The 21,077-nt window shown below is 33.1% G+C and overlaps 1 protein-coding gene across 3 annotated transcripts in view; it reads right to left on the reverse strand.

Annotated features, from left to right (window-relative positions):
• DPH6 (diphthamine biosynthesis 6) overlaps positions 1–21,077 on the reverse strand; it is a 454,085-nt gene that overhangs the window by 225,264 nt on the left and 207,744 nt on the right. For all 3 annotated transcript variants that reach the window (XM_074289213.1, XM_074289214.1, XM_074289215.1), the window contains exons 9-10: positions 7,847–8,003; positions 6,194–6,325 (exon numbers count right to left, since the gene is read on the reverse strand). In XM_074289213.1, the coding sequence (XP_074145314.1) occupies positions 6,194–6,325; positions 7,847–8,003 (289 nt within the window). The remainder of the gene's footprint in view (positions 1–6,193; positions 6,326–7,846; positions 8,004–21,077) is intronic.

A 21,077-nucleotide genomic window follows, 5' to 3' on the forward strand; every position in this document is an offset into this window, starting at 1 on the left:
AGGATACCTTCTATCTGTTCGGTATTTATTTATTTATCTATGGTGTATACTCCAATTGAATGCAAGCTTTTTAAGGCTTTTTCTTTGTATTTCTAGTGCTCAACACCATACTGTCACATAGTAAGCAATTATTAAATGATTGTTGCTTGATTACTCAAACTGTCCTCTGAGCTGGCTGACAAGTCAACAAAGAATATTAGATTCATAACTATATAATCCAACCTTTCTGGATTCCAAAAGATATTTTCTAACTTGTTCACAAACTTCATATAACCAGTTTTGGGTTTGAACAAATTTTATTTGCTTCCAAAAATCAAATTTGATCAAAAGATAATAATTTGCCATTAGCATACTTTGAAAAAAATGAATTTTTGTTGAATAAATGAATGCTACTATTGAGGATATTCAAAAGAATCTATTGTAGATGCTGAAGAAAATTCCAAAGAGAAGTTTGAAAATAGATTTGGATATTAATGAATACACAGGCTTCCAGAGTAACCATGATGGGCCTAAGAGTTATTTGAATATATAAGTTCAGATATATTTGTTAAAAGACATTAACATCACTTCATAGTCATACCCCATAATTCTGATGCTATTTAAAACTAGTTTTCATTCAGATGGATTTTTCCATATAGATATAAATGATAGATCTGCACAACAATGCCCTTTTTGAAGACGTCTGTAAGAACTAAATGCTTCCTCAAGCAACTCAAATTTTAAAGGCCTAAGTAATGGTTCTTTCCATTAGCATTAATACTATGAAGCTATTTAAACTTTGCTATACCTTAAAAAAGAAATTACTTACAATGTAAATTTAGATGTGGTAGGTTTTCCATGTTAAAGCTCAGCAAGTGCTTTGACTATGAATTTCTCAATGTTTAAAAAATAAGACTAAACAAAAATAAGACATTGTAGTTCTTAGTTCTTGTTTAGTGAATTTAAAAAACAAAGCATGTTCCTAACATGTGTAAAGTGCTTCAACAGCAGAATAATTTCATAAAATTCATTCTAACTTATAATATGTCTTTAGTTATACAAAAAAAGGGAGAGAGAGTCATAATAATCTAGCTTAAGATGAATGAACCTTTGTAAAGCATCTAACTTCAGCCATAACTAAAGAGGGCAACTGGCGACTATACTATTTGAGAAAGCTACTCACTTGAGGATCAAAGTAATGTAGACAGTCACCTCTTTTTTTTTTTCCCTACTAGTTTGAAATTCTATGTCATTATATATTCTCTCTGTAAACAAAAGCATCAAAGAAAAAAGGAATCAATATAGATTTTTAAAAGAGGTATTACTTTTCTTACAGGTTGCTTCCATGGAAGTAATCTTTAAAATAATAAATAAAATAATAATTCAAGTGGGTCATAAAGCCAAAATTCTATTTGGACAGGCACCAAGTATTTGTTAAGCATTTACTATACATGAGTAGGCACTGGGCTATACTCTGGGGACAAACACAAAGAATGAAACAATTTTTACTCCCAAGGAGCTTACCTTCTGAGGGAAGACAGCAGCTACATACAACATACATACATATACATATATATTTTTATGTATATGTCTATAAACAGAATAAATATAAAGAAAAAAATACAAAGAAAGCAGGGTTGAGAAGGAAGTATATTCCAAGTATAGGAGAACCAGTGCAAACAATCCTGGAAAAGTTTTTAAAAGGAGGCCAGAATTTTTAGCAAGCACTCAATGAATGCTTATTAAATTATTCATGTAAAACTTTCTCTTTAGAATTCATTATTTTCTGGCAGGAAATCCATTTTGTGACGAGGGGATTGGCTGATTTCTTATTTTATCATTCAACAATGATTCATTCAGTACCTATTATGAGTAAAACACTATTTGGATTCTGATAGACATTTTTATTCATGCATTTTCTGTGGGTTTTAATTCTTATTTTTAAAAAGAAATGATTTTTACTGGAGTAGGGAAGTCTCTCTAACAATGAAGATTGCAACCTTCCCCCCACCCCTCCCAGTAAATAGTTAACTGTGGTTAAAATAGTTCATCAACTAGTAAACAGCAGATCTTTCTAATAATAAAGAAATTAGTTTAAAGTGAAATGAGTCACATCTTGGGGACTGTAGGCTCTCTTTTATTTGAGGGTTTCAAGCAAAGCTGGGTCATTTCTTAGGCACCTGTAGATGGAATGCTTTTTCAGACATAGTTTGGACTAGATAGCTGCTCAAATCCTGTCTAAATGAAATTCCGTGATACTGAGATAACTGTATAACCTTAAGTAGGTTATTTCACTTCTTGAAGTTTTAATTTCCTTATACACAGATGTCACACAAGATTTAGAATTAGTGTATTAGACTAGATGTCATCAAAATAGCTTTGCACTTCTTAAGATAAGAAGCTATGACCCAAAGATTGGCTGTTCTGAATCCACAGCTATTTCTTAGTTTGATACAAAGAAATATTAAAATTGTTTAGTAAATGTAGACTTACTACTGACTGATTTAATTTGACTGATATAATGCTATGCTCAGAGTCACACAACTTGTAAGTGTTAGAGGTTCAGGTCTTCCTGACTCCAGGCCTGACACTCTATCTAATAGCTTCACTTTAAGGTCAATATGGGATTCTAATCATTGTCAGGGACTCAGAGTCCAGGATAAAACAACAAAAACCATTAAAAGATTAGGAAAAAAAGCTCAATGAGAAAAGGCCAATAAGAAATGGGCTTATCTGTTTGCAGAAAAAGATCAAGAAGCTAATAAATTTTCAAATATAAAATGGAATGTCCTAAGTATCATGATAACAATGACATCATTATATGAATGAATCTAAATAATGAGAGGGATTTAGCTTCAACATTAGAAATAATAAATATTAAAATTAATGTCTGGGAGGGGGATATGTTACCAAAATAGAGTGTGGTATGACTTCTTTATTTTTGGATGATTTTTACAACTAGTATGAACAAATAGCAGTAAACTAAGTGATTTATGTTTAGGACTCCCTGAATTTTATAGCTGGATTAGAAAACTTTCTGAATCCTTTCTAGATGACATTCTACAAGTAAAAGTTCAGATCAAAGACTGCTTGGTTGTGCTGATTAGAGGATAAAGCTTAGACTATCAAATCGTTTTATGTCTATTTGTATCAAAAGAATCTATTGAAATAGGCCAATGATCATTTCATAGTCATTAAAAAAAAGTTTTATGCAACATGCTTCAAAGATTATTTTTATATAGAGAAAGTAATTTCAAACTATAGTATATATACTTAGATGCTGTTTCATTGACTCACTGATTAAAATTCATAAACTTCTTCAACCACTTAAATTTATTAAGTACCTCCTCATTAGTACTATTGCTACAACTATAACAACAAAATAAAAACTACTACTTACTACTATCACCAGCACCAGTACCATCTAACATTTATATAGGGCTTACTTTTGCTGGGCATTATACTATGCACTTTACAAACATTTTATTCGATCCTTACAATAACCCTAAGAAGCAGATATTATCATTATTATTATTCTTCCCCATTTTATAGATGAGAAGCCTGAGCCAAAAAATATCTAAGTGACTTGCATAAAGACACATTATATGTGTCTGAATTTAGATTTGAACTCAGATTTTGCTGAGTTGAGGGCTGACACTGTATCTACTGTGCCACTTATGTGCTTCAACTTCCAAAACTTTTATTCACTGAAATGAATTATAGACAAATAGCATTATGAAAAACAAGGATGATCTTTATCTCTTTCTAATATATGGCAGAAGCAAGTTGCTGTATCTGTACTAGAGAGAGAAGATAACATAGCATAGCTTGGGGTCAGGTAAAGTAGAATGGACTATAATGGCACTACAATAATTTTTTTGGAAGGTTCCTCAAAAAAGCAAAACTAAAGCCACATTACTGGGAAACACAGCTTAAGCCTAGAACTTAGAAAATACAAATTATTTTGCTTGCTATGGCATTCTAGTTCATTCCTAGTTGGAATCAACAATATTGGTCAAGTGTCACACTATAAGAATGAAGAAAGATACACAGAAATGCCAGGCTGCCCCTGCATCTCATTCTCCTTCCACCTCCCACCTCTGCTAGCATGCAGGAGAAAAAATTTCAATGTTTATGATAGATATCAAAGACAATTTAAATAAAGATTTATTTATTTATTATATAATTAATTATTACATATAATTATATATAAATATATAAAATAATATGATTAATATATTATATATAATTATAAATATAACTTATTTATTAAGTTTAATTAAGGTGGAATCTTAACAGTTCACTGATTCTAAATTAAAAAAACTGGTAGATCCAAATACTTGCTAGTTAAAAACTTAAATGGAGAAGAGTCCACATAGGTCATAAAGAAATAACATATAGTCATTCTTAGTGGAATAGGTTCTAGATACAGAAGACATAACTTGGCTTTTTGATCTATGCAAAAAACCTCTTTAAAATGTTAGCAAGAGATATGAAAAAGCATGAAATAGTTGCTATTAAAAAGTATGTAATGATAAGAATTTGATCACAGTTAGTTATCAACACTCGAATTTTACTGAATGCAAACTTCATGATCATTAAATATGAGTACCAGTATAATATTTACCATATCCTATGAACTGAAAATTAATTTTCAAGAAATTAGTATCTAAAATATATGTTTCCTATGATTAATCAAAAATAAGGAAGATTTTCTTCCTTATATCAGTCCCGCTAAAGTTTAAGAGAAAATATGGATTTCTAAATCCTTCTGGCCAAACTCATCTTCTTTGGGGGTGATTAAATCAATTAACCTTGCAAAAGGAAGGTTAAAAGAACTTCTATATACTTCACTCTCACAGCATGTAAGAGGATGGGCAGAAATTATGAGTGAATTGCTAGTGGGGCTCAGGAAAAGCACATACTAACAGATGATTAAAAAATTTGGCAAAGAAACATTCTGTGGTTTCTCCATATGACAGCATCATAATTCATTTAGCTCTCCCCTACCTCTTCAAAAAAAGGTCAAAAACCTCACAGGAAATGTGAGCATTGACTTTTCTACCCAAGATCAAAAAGTGACTATTTTGCCAAAAATTGAAAACAATACAGATAATACTATAAATATACAATAATGTGTTGAAAGGAGTCGGCTGCTGAACTGGTCAGTGACACAATCTGTCATTTCTTTTCTTGAATTCTGATGGATGATACAATAAAAATAAATATGTTTGCACTGGCAGATACCCATGCAAATATAATGAAAACCAAGTAAGTGTTATAGATCCCTCTTGCATCAACTTACAGATTATACCCCAAATATTTATACTGAACACTAGTGCTTTTAACTGCAAGTCTGATTACACCTTTCTAGCTGATTTCCAGACTATTAAAACTAACTTAAGGGCCATCTAGAAGATATGATTTCTTTGCTTTCTAAAAAATTCTAAACCTTTATCACTTTGTATTCAGTCATGAACTCAACTGCACAAGCCAAACGTAAAGATTTTATAGGCCAATCCATCATGAGAATTCGTGAACAAGAATACAAGTCTACTCATGCAGGCACTAAGAGTGATTTCCATTTTTATGAATGAAAAAGAGCTTTGCATAAACATTCTTTATTTAAAGTTTAAAATGAAGAAAGATGCAAAACAAAATGGGGACATTTTGTTTTATATGTCATTATCTTGTAAGAGGGGGTTAGTAAGGACTCTGGTTTACAAGATTCCCAAGATAGCAGTTCCTCCTTTGCATTAAGTACATCAATGAAATTTATGTCTGCTGACCTAATCCTATATGCCAAAATGTACATCGGCAACAGCTTTCTAAAAAAATTAATTTAAAATTATGATCTTAACAAAAGTACTTTAGTAGTCCCTAGCATTGATAAGCACACAGATGATGTACATACATCCAGGAGACCCAAGATCCGATGATTTGGCTCTGGAAATATATTTTGAAAATAACTCAATACTACATATTTTATTTTTCTTCATTATCTGGCATTTTGCAAATTTCCAAATTAAAGAATATCTTTATATAATATCAAATGTAATAATATCCAAATCATTAGTACTTGCTAAAAGTATTAGTTATTGGGCAGCACAAATCCTATAGGCTATTTTAGAGAATTAGGATAAAAAAAAATCTCTTCATTTTTACTTTTCTTAAAATTAAAGAAAAACTACTTTCATTATTCATGAGTAAGCACCTTGGAGAGAAGAAAATGCTTCAACTGCTACATTTGAAATACTTTCCTGCTCTGATGGAAGAAAGGAGGCTGTGATGCAGCTAATCCACTGGTAACCACTTGGAGATTTTACTGAACACTCTGATTTCTCAGCTGAAAAAGAGAAACACACACACAAAAAAATAGATTAAAAGTTAGTTAATAAGATATTTCCAAATAAAATGCCAGAAATATCATTTTACAGAATGAAATTACATTTCATTAAACTGTCATACCAAATTATATGCTTATAACAATTAAACCATATCCACTCATAGAATGATACAATGTAATCAATGTCTAAATTTATTTTTAAAGTTTGTTTTTTCTTTAAAATGTAATTTTAAAGAATTGAAAAATACTTGTATAATTTACCTCAATAATTTTTTGCACATTATTAATCTCACTGTTATATAATGAGTGAAAGTGACAAAGCATATAGGTGAAAAAATATTTTTGAAATTTTTCTTAATTTAAAATATGGGATAAAAATGACTTTAATAGTCTGTCCTTAATATAGAAATATCAATTTCAAAGTTGTACTAGGAGCACATAATCAGTTTTTTTAATGTTAAGTACTAGGACACTGTGATATCTGCAGAAATCAGGTTTGCATTATTCTACATAATTCCTCAAAAGTCTAAAAGTAGTAAAAAAATCAGATATCCTGAAATCTCCATTATGAATTAGTTTTGCTATTATATACAATCATAACATTAGGAGAAATGAATTAACAAGTTAATTCATACAAATAAAAATCAATTTTATTATAGTTTTGTATTTTCTGGAGAAATCCAATGTCAAAATTATTCACAGTAAGAGGATTACTTATTGAGCCAGAGAATTCTAGAATTTAGAGATCATCTAATATAACCAACCGTCATTTTAAAGTTTCCTGCATGTAACCCAGAGAATATAAGTAATTTGTCTAAAGTCACAAAGCTAATAAATATTGGAACAAAACTGGAACCTAATTTTCTGATTTTAGTGTACTTTCTTATACAACATACTATCTCCCACATGACCATGCCAATGTTGAAAATAAATCAGTCATTACATTTAACAACACATTTTTCAATAAAGTGTGCAAATCTCCATGGGATCCATAGTTTGCACATCAGTTTGTATCTTATAAAAGTAAAAAGAGGAAGACTTGTTTTTTTCCCTGACTTTTTTCCTACTTTTCAAGTGAGGGTTTTCATATTAAGAGTGACTATTTCTCACTATTCTAAAAAGTGAAGATAATTCATACTTGAAAAAGCAAATGTTCATCACCAAACTGTAAGTTTAATTCATCTAATTTTAAAACTGTCTACATGTATAACACATCAAGAGCCAGTTTAATTAAATTTAGTAGGAAAATGGTTTAATGGAATCATTTCCACTGTTTTTGGTACCAAAGTTGGGAATTAGTATGTATTATTATTATTAATTTTTTGATGGGTGAGGGGATATGAAGACATAATTTAAATAGTAACCAATAGGAATGCAATAGGGCAACATACACATGCATGTTATAAATATGTATTTTCATGTAACAAATATTTAATATATAAAATCATATGTGAATAGAAGTAAATAAGAATAGATCTATTAATAAATAGTTGAATATAAGCAACTAACATATAAACTTACAGTACTGGAAAAGAGGGGGAGGATGTGATGATTTCCAGGTGGGAGGTAGGATTTCATACTGGATGTTATCTTCTGCTATCACAGGAATATGATCCTCATTACATTCAGTCTCACATGAGCAATTAATTGCGAAAAGTTTGTCTGGAGATGTCAGTTGCTGGAAGAAATTACACTAATGATGAGACTGAGAAATGATAAATCAGGAATTTAAGACAAGTAAATAAAGCTAAAATGAATTATCTCATTTTATGAAAAGAAAAAATATATATAAAAATATAAAAAGAAAAGAATTCTCATGATAGATGTGAAATACCTGATAATTGGAAATAAATACAATTTGGTATTATAATACTGGTAATGGCAAATTTAAACAATATGAAAGAAAATGAGGAGCAAAAACACCAGTCTACAATAATATATTGTTCCATGGCTAAGTGACTTGCCCAGGGTCACAGAACTAGTAAGTGTCTAAGACCACATTTGAAGATAGGTATTCCTAACTCTAGACCTAGCACTCTATCCACAGGGATCATTTAAAAAGATGTCATTCAGATGTGAAAGGCAGAAAATCATAAAGCAAAAAGTATCTTGTCAATAATCTTGGACCACAGTATTCCTTATTTATTGGCCTACAGATGATTTCCCCTCTTTTCTCAAGTTCTATATCTACTTTATGTCAAGTGCTGAAACTGGCTCACTGTTTGGGGTTAAGATAAGCGTAGGCAAGGATTAGAGAGTGGGGTGACAAAGGCCAGAGACTCATTTGGAGGAAGGATGAGGAAGAGAAAGGTAGAGATTCTGGACTCCAGAATTGAGAAGAGATCTTTGGCTAAACTCCTGGCAGTCTGTCTGCTTCTATCACCTCTCCCTCTGAAGACCAAGGACTTTTACTTATCCTGACTCTGGTTGATCCTTAGGCCTCCAGGGAGTTAGTCCAGACTTAACAACTTTATAGTATTTCTATCTCCCCGTCCTCCTTGCTTTTATACAAAAGAGTTTCAACATACATTATGATGCTCCCTCAAAATTTATGACCTGATACTTCATTCCATCTTAGCCATGTGCAGGAATAGTAATACCTTTGATTCTGCCATCATCTACAAGTTTTTCACTTTCTGAAATTTCCCTGTGTAATCAAATGTCCCATTGTGACACTTATACCTTAAAAAAAAAAAAATCTAATCTTTATCTTCACTATAATCACCAATCTCTTCAGTTAGTAATTTCGCAAGTCATTACATTCTCTACTCTGACCTTATTTTTCTCTTTCAAAATCAAGACACCATAACTTGACACCTCCTAATTTGTGCTTACCTCCAAGTTTTTGTTATGCAATCTCAAATGGATCATCATTTCAGCAAGCAATCCTTTTACTTTTCTCATGGATTCTTCATCTAAGAATCTAATGCATTGTCTATTTAACCAAGGTATCTACTTGAAATCTTCTCTTCCCTCAAAACTTCTACAAATTCTCCTCTCAGTTATGGTTCTCACCTTATGCTTTACTGAGATAATAGAGACCAACTTCTCTAAAGACTTAGCTTGAGTCATAAGTAGACTAACTTTTACATGAAACCTCTTCTTATTTCCCTAGTTGCTTATGGCTTCCCTACCAAATATAAAGGTATTTATTTTCTTAAGCTGTTGAGAATGAACATAACATAGTGACTAGCACAAAACATGATCTTATAAATGTATACTGACTGTATACCATACTAAGTTGCTATAAGAAATTCACAATATCATTAATAATACAAATATACCCAAAATGCAACACAATGGATAGAATGTTGGGCCTGGAGTGAGAAAAACTTATCTTCCTGAGTTCTTGTCTTGTCTTACACACTTACTAGTTGTGTGACCTTAGGTAAAAAAAAAAAAATACTATTTTGCCTCAGTTTCCTCATCTGTAAAATGAGTTGGAGAAAGAAATGGTAAACCACTCCAGTATTTCTGCCCAAAAAACCCAAATGATCAAAAAGTGATGGACATGATTGAAAAATGAATGGGCAAAAACAAAAAAGGATACTCAAACTTAAAAACTAGTTATTATCTATAAAATAATGTAATTATTTTTGTGCTATGTTAACTTTGTCCTGAAATACTGGTACTGATGAGAGTTAGGAAAGGGGGAAACCCTTTTGAATAGGCACAAGGATAGCCCAGTGATGGCACAGAGTGCCCTGTAAAGGAATTTACAGGCCTGAGGACCTAGATTGATAAAAAAGGTTTATCTGAGGTTTGGAAGTAAGGGTAAAGGTAGAAAGATGCCAGGGCCAGAGATGGGCTCCGGGCAGACAGGAACCCTTACATGGCGGGAAGGATACTATGTTTTGGGGGCTCCTGCTAAGACACTGAGCCCCAGAGCTCCCTTTTTATAATCTTGAAGGTGGGTGGAGTCCCAGACTCCTGTACAGAATTCAATGAGTCTTTAGATAAGGAAGAATCTGTTTGTGGGGATTGGGGAAACCCAAGCCAGCTCAGATCCGGTGGGGGCTGGGGAAAGCCTGGATATCATTGAAATTCACAAGGGTGGGGCGGAGCCAAGATGGCGGAGAAGATACACGCAAATTTGTAAATCCCCTTCTTCCCTCATTACCAATTAGTTCAATCGGCCTCAAAAGTAATGCTGGACACTTTCTAAAAACCACAAGGATTAGAAACACAACTTACCAGCTGAAGAGAATCTGGAATTTCAACAGAAAAGATTGGTTCCAAGGGGAGGGAAAAAAAAAAAAAAAAAAAAGAGGCCAGCACAGACAGGGTTGGACTGGGTGCTAACACACTGTGGCGATCGGGCTGGGGAGAACCCATGGAAGCCACTGATATAGAGGAATCTGACACAGGCTGTTAGCTCTTCTCTGCTTATAAAACAGCAGTTCAGAAGAGAAATCAAGCCACTTTAAAATAAAAAGCCAGATCCTTAATCCAACCCAATCGGGAAGTGACTTAATAGATCGCAGCCTCCTTCTGCTGCCCAGGGCTACTCCTTGGGGTAGTTGAGAGCCTGAACAGACGGGACACAGCCCGAGGCAGCCTCTAATCCACGTAGTTCAGGGCTCAGCCTAAGGCAATGGAATTCTAGCAGTAGCTGAACTCCCAGAAAAGCAGAACTCCCAGAGAAGCAGAACCTTTGTAGTAGGAACCTCTGTTTCTGGGCAGACACTTCCGGTTTGAGCACAGGGGCTTTTCACATCAGCTGCTGATATCCACGGCCCTAAGGGAGGGATTGGCTGGGGTTTGTGAAGCTTTCACTGTTCAGCCTTAAACCTCAGGGCATTCGCTAGGCCACATAGAGGGGTCCTTCACTGGGCACTCCTCACAGCCCACACAACGTGCTAAACACTTCTGAGGCATTTCCCCTCCCGGGACATTGACACTTTCTACACAGAGAAAAAGCAGGCACCCAACCCCAAAGAAGCTAACAGCAGAGAGTCTGCAGATAACACTCTAAAGGGGAATGACACCTGCCTCCCATCACATAACTCTCTCCTAGAAGAGACTATTAAAAAGTTAAGAGAGTTTGAAGAAAAATGGGGAAAGGAAAGAGAAGCTATGATAGAGAATAACAATGCCCTGAAATTTGAGTTGGAAAAAATAAAGAATTCACATGAGGTGCAGGAAAAAAAAGTTGTGAATTAGAAAAGGTTAAAAAATCACAGGAAAGTAGAATTTCTGAATTGGAAAAGATAAAAAAGTCTCAAGAAAGTAGGATTTCTGAATTGGTAAAAGAAAATAACTCACTAAAAAAATTAGTGAAATGGAAAAAAATTCAACAGAGCAAAATAATTCATTTAAAAACTCAATTGGGCATATACAAAAAGAACTAAAAAATGTGAATGAAGAAAATAACTCGTTAAAAATCAGGACTGAACAAATAGAAATGAATGATTCATTGAGAAACCAAGAATCAGTCAAACAAAACAAAACAAAACAAAACAAAACAAAAAAGAAACGCTGGAGAATACTATCAAATACTTACTGGGAAAATCTATAGACCTGGAAAATAGATCTAGGAGAGATAATCTGAGGATCATTGGACTTCCCGAAAACTATGATCAAAAAAATAGCCTAGATTCTATTTTACAGGAAATCATCAAAGAGAACTGTCCAGAGATAATAGAAACAGAAGGGAAAATAGATGTTGAAAGAATTCATTGAACACCTTCTGAAAAAGGCCCTAAAAAAAAGAACTCCACGGAACAAGCTGAAGAACTACCATACTAAGGAAAAAATATTGCAAGCAGTGAGGAAAAAACAATTCGAATATCAAGGGGCCACAACAAGGGTCATGCAAGATCTGGCTGCCTCCACATTAAAGGATCGAAGGGCCTGGAACCTGATATTCCGAAAGGCAAAAGAACAAGTGTAACGTGTTGTTGTCTCCAGAAGCTGCCGATCGCTCTCTTGGAGGAGATCTGCTGTGTCAACTCAAATCTCTCAGACAGATTCTTCTTCCTGTAGAGAACCGTTGTCTCCAGATAGTTGCCGTTAACTGTTGTCCAGAGAAGTGACTTCCCTTCCTGCAAAGAGCCGCTTCAAGCCTGGTCTAAAGCAGAGACTGACTTTTTTCCTCCACAGATGCCCTCTTTATCCTCCCAGAGAATGGGCGTGGGATAATGTAAGGGCTTCTGGGAAGAACCACTTCAACCAATGAGCTTGCTCCTCCCAAGCACGCAAGATCTTCCCTAGGAATTCACAAGTCCCCAAGAAAGGCCAGAATTAGAAAATTGTCAATTACCGACTTAGCACTTAGTAAAAACCCAATATCTCATTATCTCATTAGCACTTAGTAAGAACCTAACAAACAAGGATTGCAACCAAGAATAAACTATCCAGCTAAGTTTAGCATTTTCTTCCATGGAAGAAGATGATCATTTAATGAAACAGAGGAATTCCAGTTGTTTCTAAGAAAAAAACCAGACAAACAAAAAATTTGATCTACATGCACAAGACTGAAGAGAAGCAGAAAAAGGTAAAAAGAACTTTTGAGAACTGTATCTCTTTTGTGGATATACAGAAAGTCCACATTGGATAATTTGGTTTTACTGATATAATATTTAAAAAAAAGGAAAGTAGTAAAGGGAAGGGGATAGCATCAGAAAAAAGGGGAAGGAGAGATAAAAAGAGGGAAACTATATCCTAGGAAGAGGCATAGAAAATCTACCACATCTGAGGGAATTTAGAGAGGGGGTGAAACATTGTGTGAATCTTACTCTCATTAGAGTAGACTCAAAGAGAAAATAATTGACATATTTGTTTTTCAGAGAATCCTTTCTCACCTCATTAAAAGGGGGGAGAGAAAAAGGGAAAAGGAAAAGGGGAATAAGTGAAGGGTACAAGAAAGAGGAAGGGACTTAAAAGGAGGGGGGAGGGATACTAAAAAGGGAGGGCTATGCGTCACAAGTGAGGTCTATAAATTAAATATTGGGGAAGAGGTTCAGGGGGATCAAGGGGGAAAAAAGCATAATCTGGGGATAATATGATGGCAGGAAATACAGAATTAGTAATTTTAACTGTAAATGTGAATGGGATGAACTCTCCCATAAAGCAGAGGTGGATAGCAGACTGGATCAAAAGTCAGAACCCTACAATATATTGTTTACAGGAAACACACTTAAAGCAGGGAGATACATACAGAGTAAAGGTAAAAGGTTGGAGCAGAATCTATTATGCTTCAGGTAAAGCCAAAAGAGCAGGGGTAGTCATCCTTATCTCAGATCAAGCAAAAGCAGAAATTGATCAAATTAAAAGAGATAAGGAAGGAAACTATATCCTGCTAAAAGGTAGCATAAACAATGAAGCCATATCAATACTAAACATACATGCACCAAGTGGTATAGCATCTAACTTCCTAAAGGAAAAGTTAAAGAGAGTTGCAAGAAGAAATGGATAGCAAAATTATAATAGTGGGAGATCTCAATCTTGCACTCTCAGAATTAGACAAATCAAACCACAAAACATATAAGAAAGAAATTAAAAAGGTAAATAGAACATTAGAAAAACTAGAGATGATAGACCTTTGGAGAAAACTGAATAGTGATAGAAAGGAGTATACTTTCTTCTCAGCAGTTCATAGAAGCTATAGAAAAATTGACCGTATATTAGAACATAAAGATCTCAAAAATTAAATGCAGGAAGGCAGAAATAGTAAATGCCTTCTTCTCAGATCACAATGCAATAAAAACTACATTCAATAAGAAGTTAGGGGTAAATAGTAATTGGAAACTCAACAATATCATCTACAAGAATGACTGGGTGAAACAGCAAATTATAGAAACAATTAATAATTTCACCCAAGATAATGACAACACTGAGACATCATACCAAAATTTGTGGGATGCAGCTAAAGCGGTAATAAGGGGAAATTTTATATCTTTAGAAACTTATTTGAACAAAATAGAGAAAGAGAAGATTAATGAATTGGGCCTGCAAATTAAAAAGCTAGAAAAAGACCAAATTAAAAACCCCCAACCAAAAACTAAACTTGAAATACTAAAATTAAGAGGAGAAATCAATAATATTGAAAGTAAACAAACTATGGAATTAATAAATAAAACCAAGAGTTGGTTTTATGAAAAAGCCAATAAAATAGATAAACCTTTGGTAAATCTGATCAGAAAAAGGAAAGAGGAAAATCAAATTATTAGTCTTACAAATGAAAAGGAGGATCTTTCTACCAATGAAGAGGAAATTAGAGAAATAATAAGGAGTTACTTTGCCCAACTTTATGCCAATAAATTTGATAACTTTAGTGAAATGGATGACTACCTCCAAAAATATAGGTTTCCTAGATTAACAGAGGAGGAGATAAATTGCTTAAAGAGTCCCATTTCAGAAAAAGAAATAGAAAAAGCTATTAATCAACTCCCCAGGAAAAAACCCACAGGACCAGATAGATTTACATGTGAATTCTACCATACATTTAAACAACAACTAGCCCCAATGTTATATAAACTATTTGAAAAAATAGGGGATGAAGGAGTCCTACCAAACTCCTTTTATGACACAGACATGGTACTGATACCTAAACCAGGTCGATCAAAAACTGAGAAAGAAAATTATAGACCAATTTCCTTAATGAATATTGATGCTAAAATCTTAAATAAGATATTAGCAAAAAGACTTCAGAAAATCATCCCCAGGATAATACACTATGATCAAATAGGATTTATACCAGGAGTGCAGGGCTGGTTTAATATTAGGAAAACTATTAGTATAATTGACCATATTAATAATCAAATTAATAAAAAACATATGATCATCTCAATAGATGCAGAAAATGCATTTGATAAAATCCAACATCCATTCCTACTAAAAACACTTGAGAGTATAGGAATAAATGGACTATTCCTTAAAATAATAAAAACCATCAGTAAACATCATATGTAATGGCGATAAACTGGAACCTTTCCCTGTAAGATCAGGAGTGTAACAAGGTTGCCCACTCTCACCATTACTATTCAATATAGTACAAGAAATGCTAGCCTTGGCAATAAGAGCTGAGAAAGAGATTCAAGAAATTAGAGTAAGAAATGAGGAAATCAAACTATCACTCTTTGCAGATGACATGATGGTATACTTAGAGAACCCGAAAGACTCTGCTAAAAAGCTATTAGAAATAATTAAGTACTTTAGCAAAGTGGCAGGATACAAAATAAATCCACATAAATCCTCAGCATTTTTATACATCACCAATAAATTGCAACAGCAAGAGATACAAAGAGAAATTCCATTCCAAAGAAATGTCGAGAGCATAAAATATTTGGGAATCCATCTACCAAAGAAAAGTCAGGAATTATATGAACAAAATTACAAGGCACTTGCCACAAAAATAAAGTCAGATTTAAATAATTAGAGAGACATCCAGTGCTTGTGGATAGGCCGAGCGAATATAATAAAGATGACAAAACTCCCCAAACTAATCTATTTATTTAGTGCTATACCAATCAGACTCCCAAGAAACTATTTTAGTGACCTAGAAAAAAATCACAACAAAGTTCATATGGAAGAATAAAAGGTCGAGAATTTCAAGGGAATTAATGAAAAAAAAGTCAGATCAAGGTGGTCTAGGTATACCTGATCTAAAGCTATATTACATAGCAGCAGTCACCAAAACCATTTGGTATTGGCTAAGAAATAGACCGGCCGATCAGTGGAACAGATTAGGTACAAAAGACAAAAATGGGTACAACTATAGTAATCTAGTGTTTGATAAACCCAAAGATACTAACATTAGGGATAAAAATTCAATATTTGAAAAAAACTATTGCAAAAACCGGAAATTAGTATGTCAGAAATTAGATATGGTTCCACACTTAACACCACCCACACCAAGATAAGATCAAAATGGGTACATGATTTAGGTATAAAGAATGAGACCATAAATAGATTAGAGGAACAGAGGATAGTCTACCTCTCAGACCTGTGGAGAAGGAAGGAATTTATGACCAGAGGAGAATTAGAGATCATTATTGATCACAAAATAGAACATTTTGATTACATCAAACTAAAAAGTTTCTGTACAAACAATACTAATGCAAACAAGATTAGAAGGGAAGTAACAAATTGGGAAAATATTTTTACAGTTAAAGGTTCTGATAATGGTCTCATTTCCAAAATATATAGAGAATTGATCCTAATTTATAAGAAATCAAACCATTCTCCAATTGATAAATGGTGAAAGGATATGAACAGACAATTATCAGATAATGAAACTGAAACTATATCCACTCATATGAAAGAGTGTTCCAAATCACTACTGATCAGAGAAATGCAAATTAAGACAACTCTGAGATACCACTACACACCTGTCAGATTGGCTAAGATGACAGGAACAAATAATGATGAATGTTGGAGAGGATGTGGGAAAACTGGGACTCTGATGCATTGTTGGTGGAGTTGTGAAAGAATCCAGCCATTCTGGAGAACAATCTGGAACTATGCTCAAAAAGTTATCAAACTGTGCATACCCTTTGATCCAGCAGTACTACTACTGGGCTTATACCCCAAAGAAATACTGAAGAGGGGAAAGGGACCTGTATGTGCCAAAATGTTTTTGACAGCTCTTTCTGTAGTGGCTAAAAACTGGAAGATGAATGGATGTCCATCAATTGGAGAATGGTTGGGTAAATTATGGTATATGAAAGTTATGGAATATTAATGCTCTGTAAGAAATGACCAGCAGGATGAATTCAGAAAGGCTTGGAGAGACTTGCATGAACTGATGCTGAGTGAAATGAGCAGAACCAGAAGATCACTATACACTTCAACAACAATACTGTATGAAGATGTATTCTGATGGAAGTGGATATCTTCAACATAGAGAAGATCTAAGTCACTTCCAGTTGATCAATGATGGACAGAAACAACTACACCCAGAGAAGGAACACTGGGAATTGAATGTAAAATATTAGCACTACTGTCTATCTACCCAGGTTACTTATACCTTCGTAATTCAAAACTTAACGTGCAACAAGAAAATTGGATTTACACACATATATTGTATCTAGGTTATACTGTAACACATGTAAAATGTTTGGGATTGCCTGTCATCTAGGGGAGGGAGTAGAGGGAGGGAGGGGAAAATTTGGAAAAATGAATACAAGGGATAATGTTATAAAAAAATTACTCATGCATATATACTATCAAAAAAATTCTAATTATAAAATTAATTTAAAAAAAAAAAAGAAATTCAAAAGGGTGCTTTTTGACCAGAATTTGTCAATCAAAAGATCCTAGCTTAAAGGGACATCAACCCCCATCAGTACTTTGGATTTAAAACTAATTCAAAGACTTAATGTAAACTAAAAAACTAAACACCTTGATTCCCAATTTTTAATTCCTTTTCCCAAAATTCATCAAATTTTGTACCTTAAAAGGATGGTAGGAGAACTAATATGATATCCTGTAATTTGTTGAGTACTTTGATTCTTAGTAATAACTAATTTTTTCAATAAATAAGGAAATCTACAGATAATCTTGAAAGTTCTCTTAGATTTGTTGGTTTTTGTATTTTTTTTTTCTTTTGTTTTTCCCGAGGCAATTAGGGTTAAGTGACTTGCTCAAGGTCACACAGCTAGGAAGTATTAAGTGTCTGAGGCTGGATTTGAACTCAGGTCTTCCTGACTTCAGGGCCAGTGCTCTATCCACAATTTTTTTAAACTATATAACAAGTTTTCATTGTTATAAAGAATATCCAGTAAGGAATTTCATTTACCAATGTCAACTGATATTTAAGAGAGTTGTCTGAGAGTACTAATAGATTAAGGGATTTGTGTCTATAATGTGTCAGAAACTTAAATGTAGTTTTAAAGGACAGCTCTCTCTTTCAATTTAGGCAGGCTATAACAGAAATGTAACTACTTCAAATAATCACTTGTACTCCAAGGCAGGAAAACCCATGTAACTTAAAAGCTGAAGGTGTAATGAAATAGTCCTCTTCAAACTCTGAAAGTCATTAGAAAATGCTTTTAAATTTAGGTTCTTATCTCTATTTTAGTGATTCTCATTATGTAGTCTACATGCAAATCTTTCTATAATGGGAACAAAGAAGGTTCTCATATTGCCACATACATTATTGCATAGCATTCTATTGCAGAAAATATTCATGGATTGGACATTTTCTTTCTTTCTTTCTTTTTTTTTTTTTTTTTACTTTAATAGTTTTTATTTACCAGATATATGCATGGGTAATTTTACATTGACAATTGCCAAACCTTTTGTTCTAATTTTTCCCCTCCTTCCCCCCCCCCCAGATGGCAGGTTGACCAATACATGTTAAATATGTTAGAGTATAAATTAAATACAATATATGTATACATGGGACATTTTCCTTTTCTGGATACTGAGGGAGAGAAAAAGGTAGCTTTGTAACTGGTAAAGTGTTCCTGTCCTTCCTACTATTATCCTCAATGTTTGGATAATTTGATGTAAACTATATAACTGCATCCTATAGGTAATAGAATAATAATCTCTGAGTACTAATTTTTTAAATGTGGTATGAATTATAGCGTATTTACTAAATAAATATTATTTACATTTCAACCAGTACCACAAAAACTCATAGTTAAGAACGTCTTTTAATTTTATTTTCAAAATACCTACTCATTCCTCCAAAGGGAGATAATCACAATAATAAACACTGTTACAAAGAGATGATTTTTGCTATTTTATAGTTGTTAATACACTCAGATAAATTATTTCCTTCATCTAAAAACATACATGCACATACATAGATGTGAATTTAAAGAAGAATGATTTGAAAAACTACAGATGAAAATCAATCTCATCATAGTTATGCCAAGTATATACCAAATTTACATTCAGATGAATACTTTACATATTGTAAAGAAGAACCAAGTGGTCATTTATTGGTTTAGAATAGAAGGCATCTATTGAAATCATCTGATATTAGATAATTGCCAAAAGGAAGCAAACCCAAAATCAATTTTAAAGTTAGAAGAGAATAAATAAAGTATTTGGTCTACCCTGTAATCTGATTTGTCTACCTAACAATCCATTTACTTGAAAAACTTAAAGGAGGGAGACAGACTAACTAGAGGTACACAGAGATTTTGACAGAATAATCCAATATCATTCCGCGAGTTTAATAACAATTATTTTTTGTTAATACAGTTTATGCTCCCCACAGCAAAGCCTGAGGTCAACTATAATGATGTATTTGCAACACCAAAATCTATGTCACACTCAAAAGAAGGATGTAATTTGAAGAGGTTTATGATCTTAGTTCATGATAAAGGGTTAGACCACAGACTACGAGGATAAAAGCTCTTAAAAAAAAAAAAAAAGACACTGATTTCAAAAAGAAATGCAAATGGTCAATAGGTAAAGACATTTTAAAAATAAATGTTTTCTGTCTTTAGGAAAATGTTTGTTTCATCCTGAAAGTTCCCTTACAAGCAATGGAACTGACCTCTGCTTTATAATTATACTTGGGTCAAAAGTCTAAACTAGAAATTCAAAATGTATACAAAAGCCTGGCTTTAGTAAGAAATGAAATGCTCCAGTTAAGTGAAGGCTCTATGTTTGAAAGTTCTCAGGAAAGGCTCAATTACAACCCCCTCATTCTTTTCAGAAAAGTAATTCCAACAGAAAGGCCATTCCCTAGGAGAGGTTCAAGAGGAAGTTAATAAGAAAAATTACTGCAAAAAAGGCCTAATGTTCTCTCACTGGACTTTATTTTATTTGGACAAAAGAAAAGGCCAGATGATAGGAAACAGAATGGTAAATTACTGCTTTTTATGTGAGTTAAATGAACAAGTAAAGTTTGAAGAGTAAACTAAAGATAGAGAAATGATATGTGATTGTATGTTATATGTATTAGTCTTATATGTCTGTTCTTGGATTAAACTAGAAACTCCATTTTGCAACTAAATTTGAAAAAAAAAAATCTTATGTAGACCTCAATTGTGACATTACTATCTGATGACAAAAAAGTCTATTAATCTATTTGTTAAAGAAACCAAATAAATTCTCATATAAAATGTCCAAGTACCCAGTTCGGAGAAAATTTTAAAATTTAGACTCCACTGTTATAGCACTCCAACACTGACATTGAGAAGTAGATTGTTTCTTCGACTGCTTACTTCAACAAATAAAAAATTTGTACTCTTTTTAAATTACTGAGAAAACTTGATTAAATTCAATTAAAATTTATCAAGTACTTATCAGGAACTGCTAAAAATTTAATATAAATGAAAATAAATCCTTATGCAGCTTCACATTTTACTTTAGGAAACCACATGTATGTAAATAAGGAAATAGAAACTAGATACAAAATAGAACAATAGTTTTAAGTGGAAGAAAAAAACTAATAATTAAGGGGATAAGGAAAGGTCTTGTGCAAGAAATGGTTCTCAAGCTGTTTTTGAAAAAAGCCAGAGATTTTATATGGTATAAGTAAAGAGGGAGTATATTCCAAACATGGGGATAAAAGGATCATATGTATAAAAACATGGATATCAGAGATAGCAGGGCAATCTGACTATAACAGAAAGTAACTAAAGGAGAGTAATATGAAATAATATTGGGAAGGTAGATTAGAAGGCACGTTGTTTGCATTTTATCCTAAAAGCACTCTACTTTGTATAACATTTTCTTCAATTGTCTAAAGGACTATAGCACACTGATGAGAGAATGCTCTTTATTGATGAGACCACAATCCATCCAGACCATTTCAATCAAGTAACTTTTGTCTATGTCCTTTCAT

This window comes from Sminthopsis crassicaudata, chromosome 2 (genome assembly GCF_048593235.1).
Source record: "Sminthopsis crassicaudata isolate SCR6 chromosome 2, ASM4859323v1, whole genome shotgun sequence".
NCBI lineage: Eukaryota > Metazoa > Chordata > Mammalia > Dasyuromorphia > Dasyuridae > Sminthopsis > Sminthopsis crassicaudata.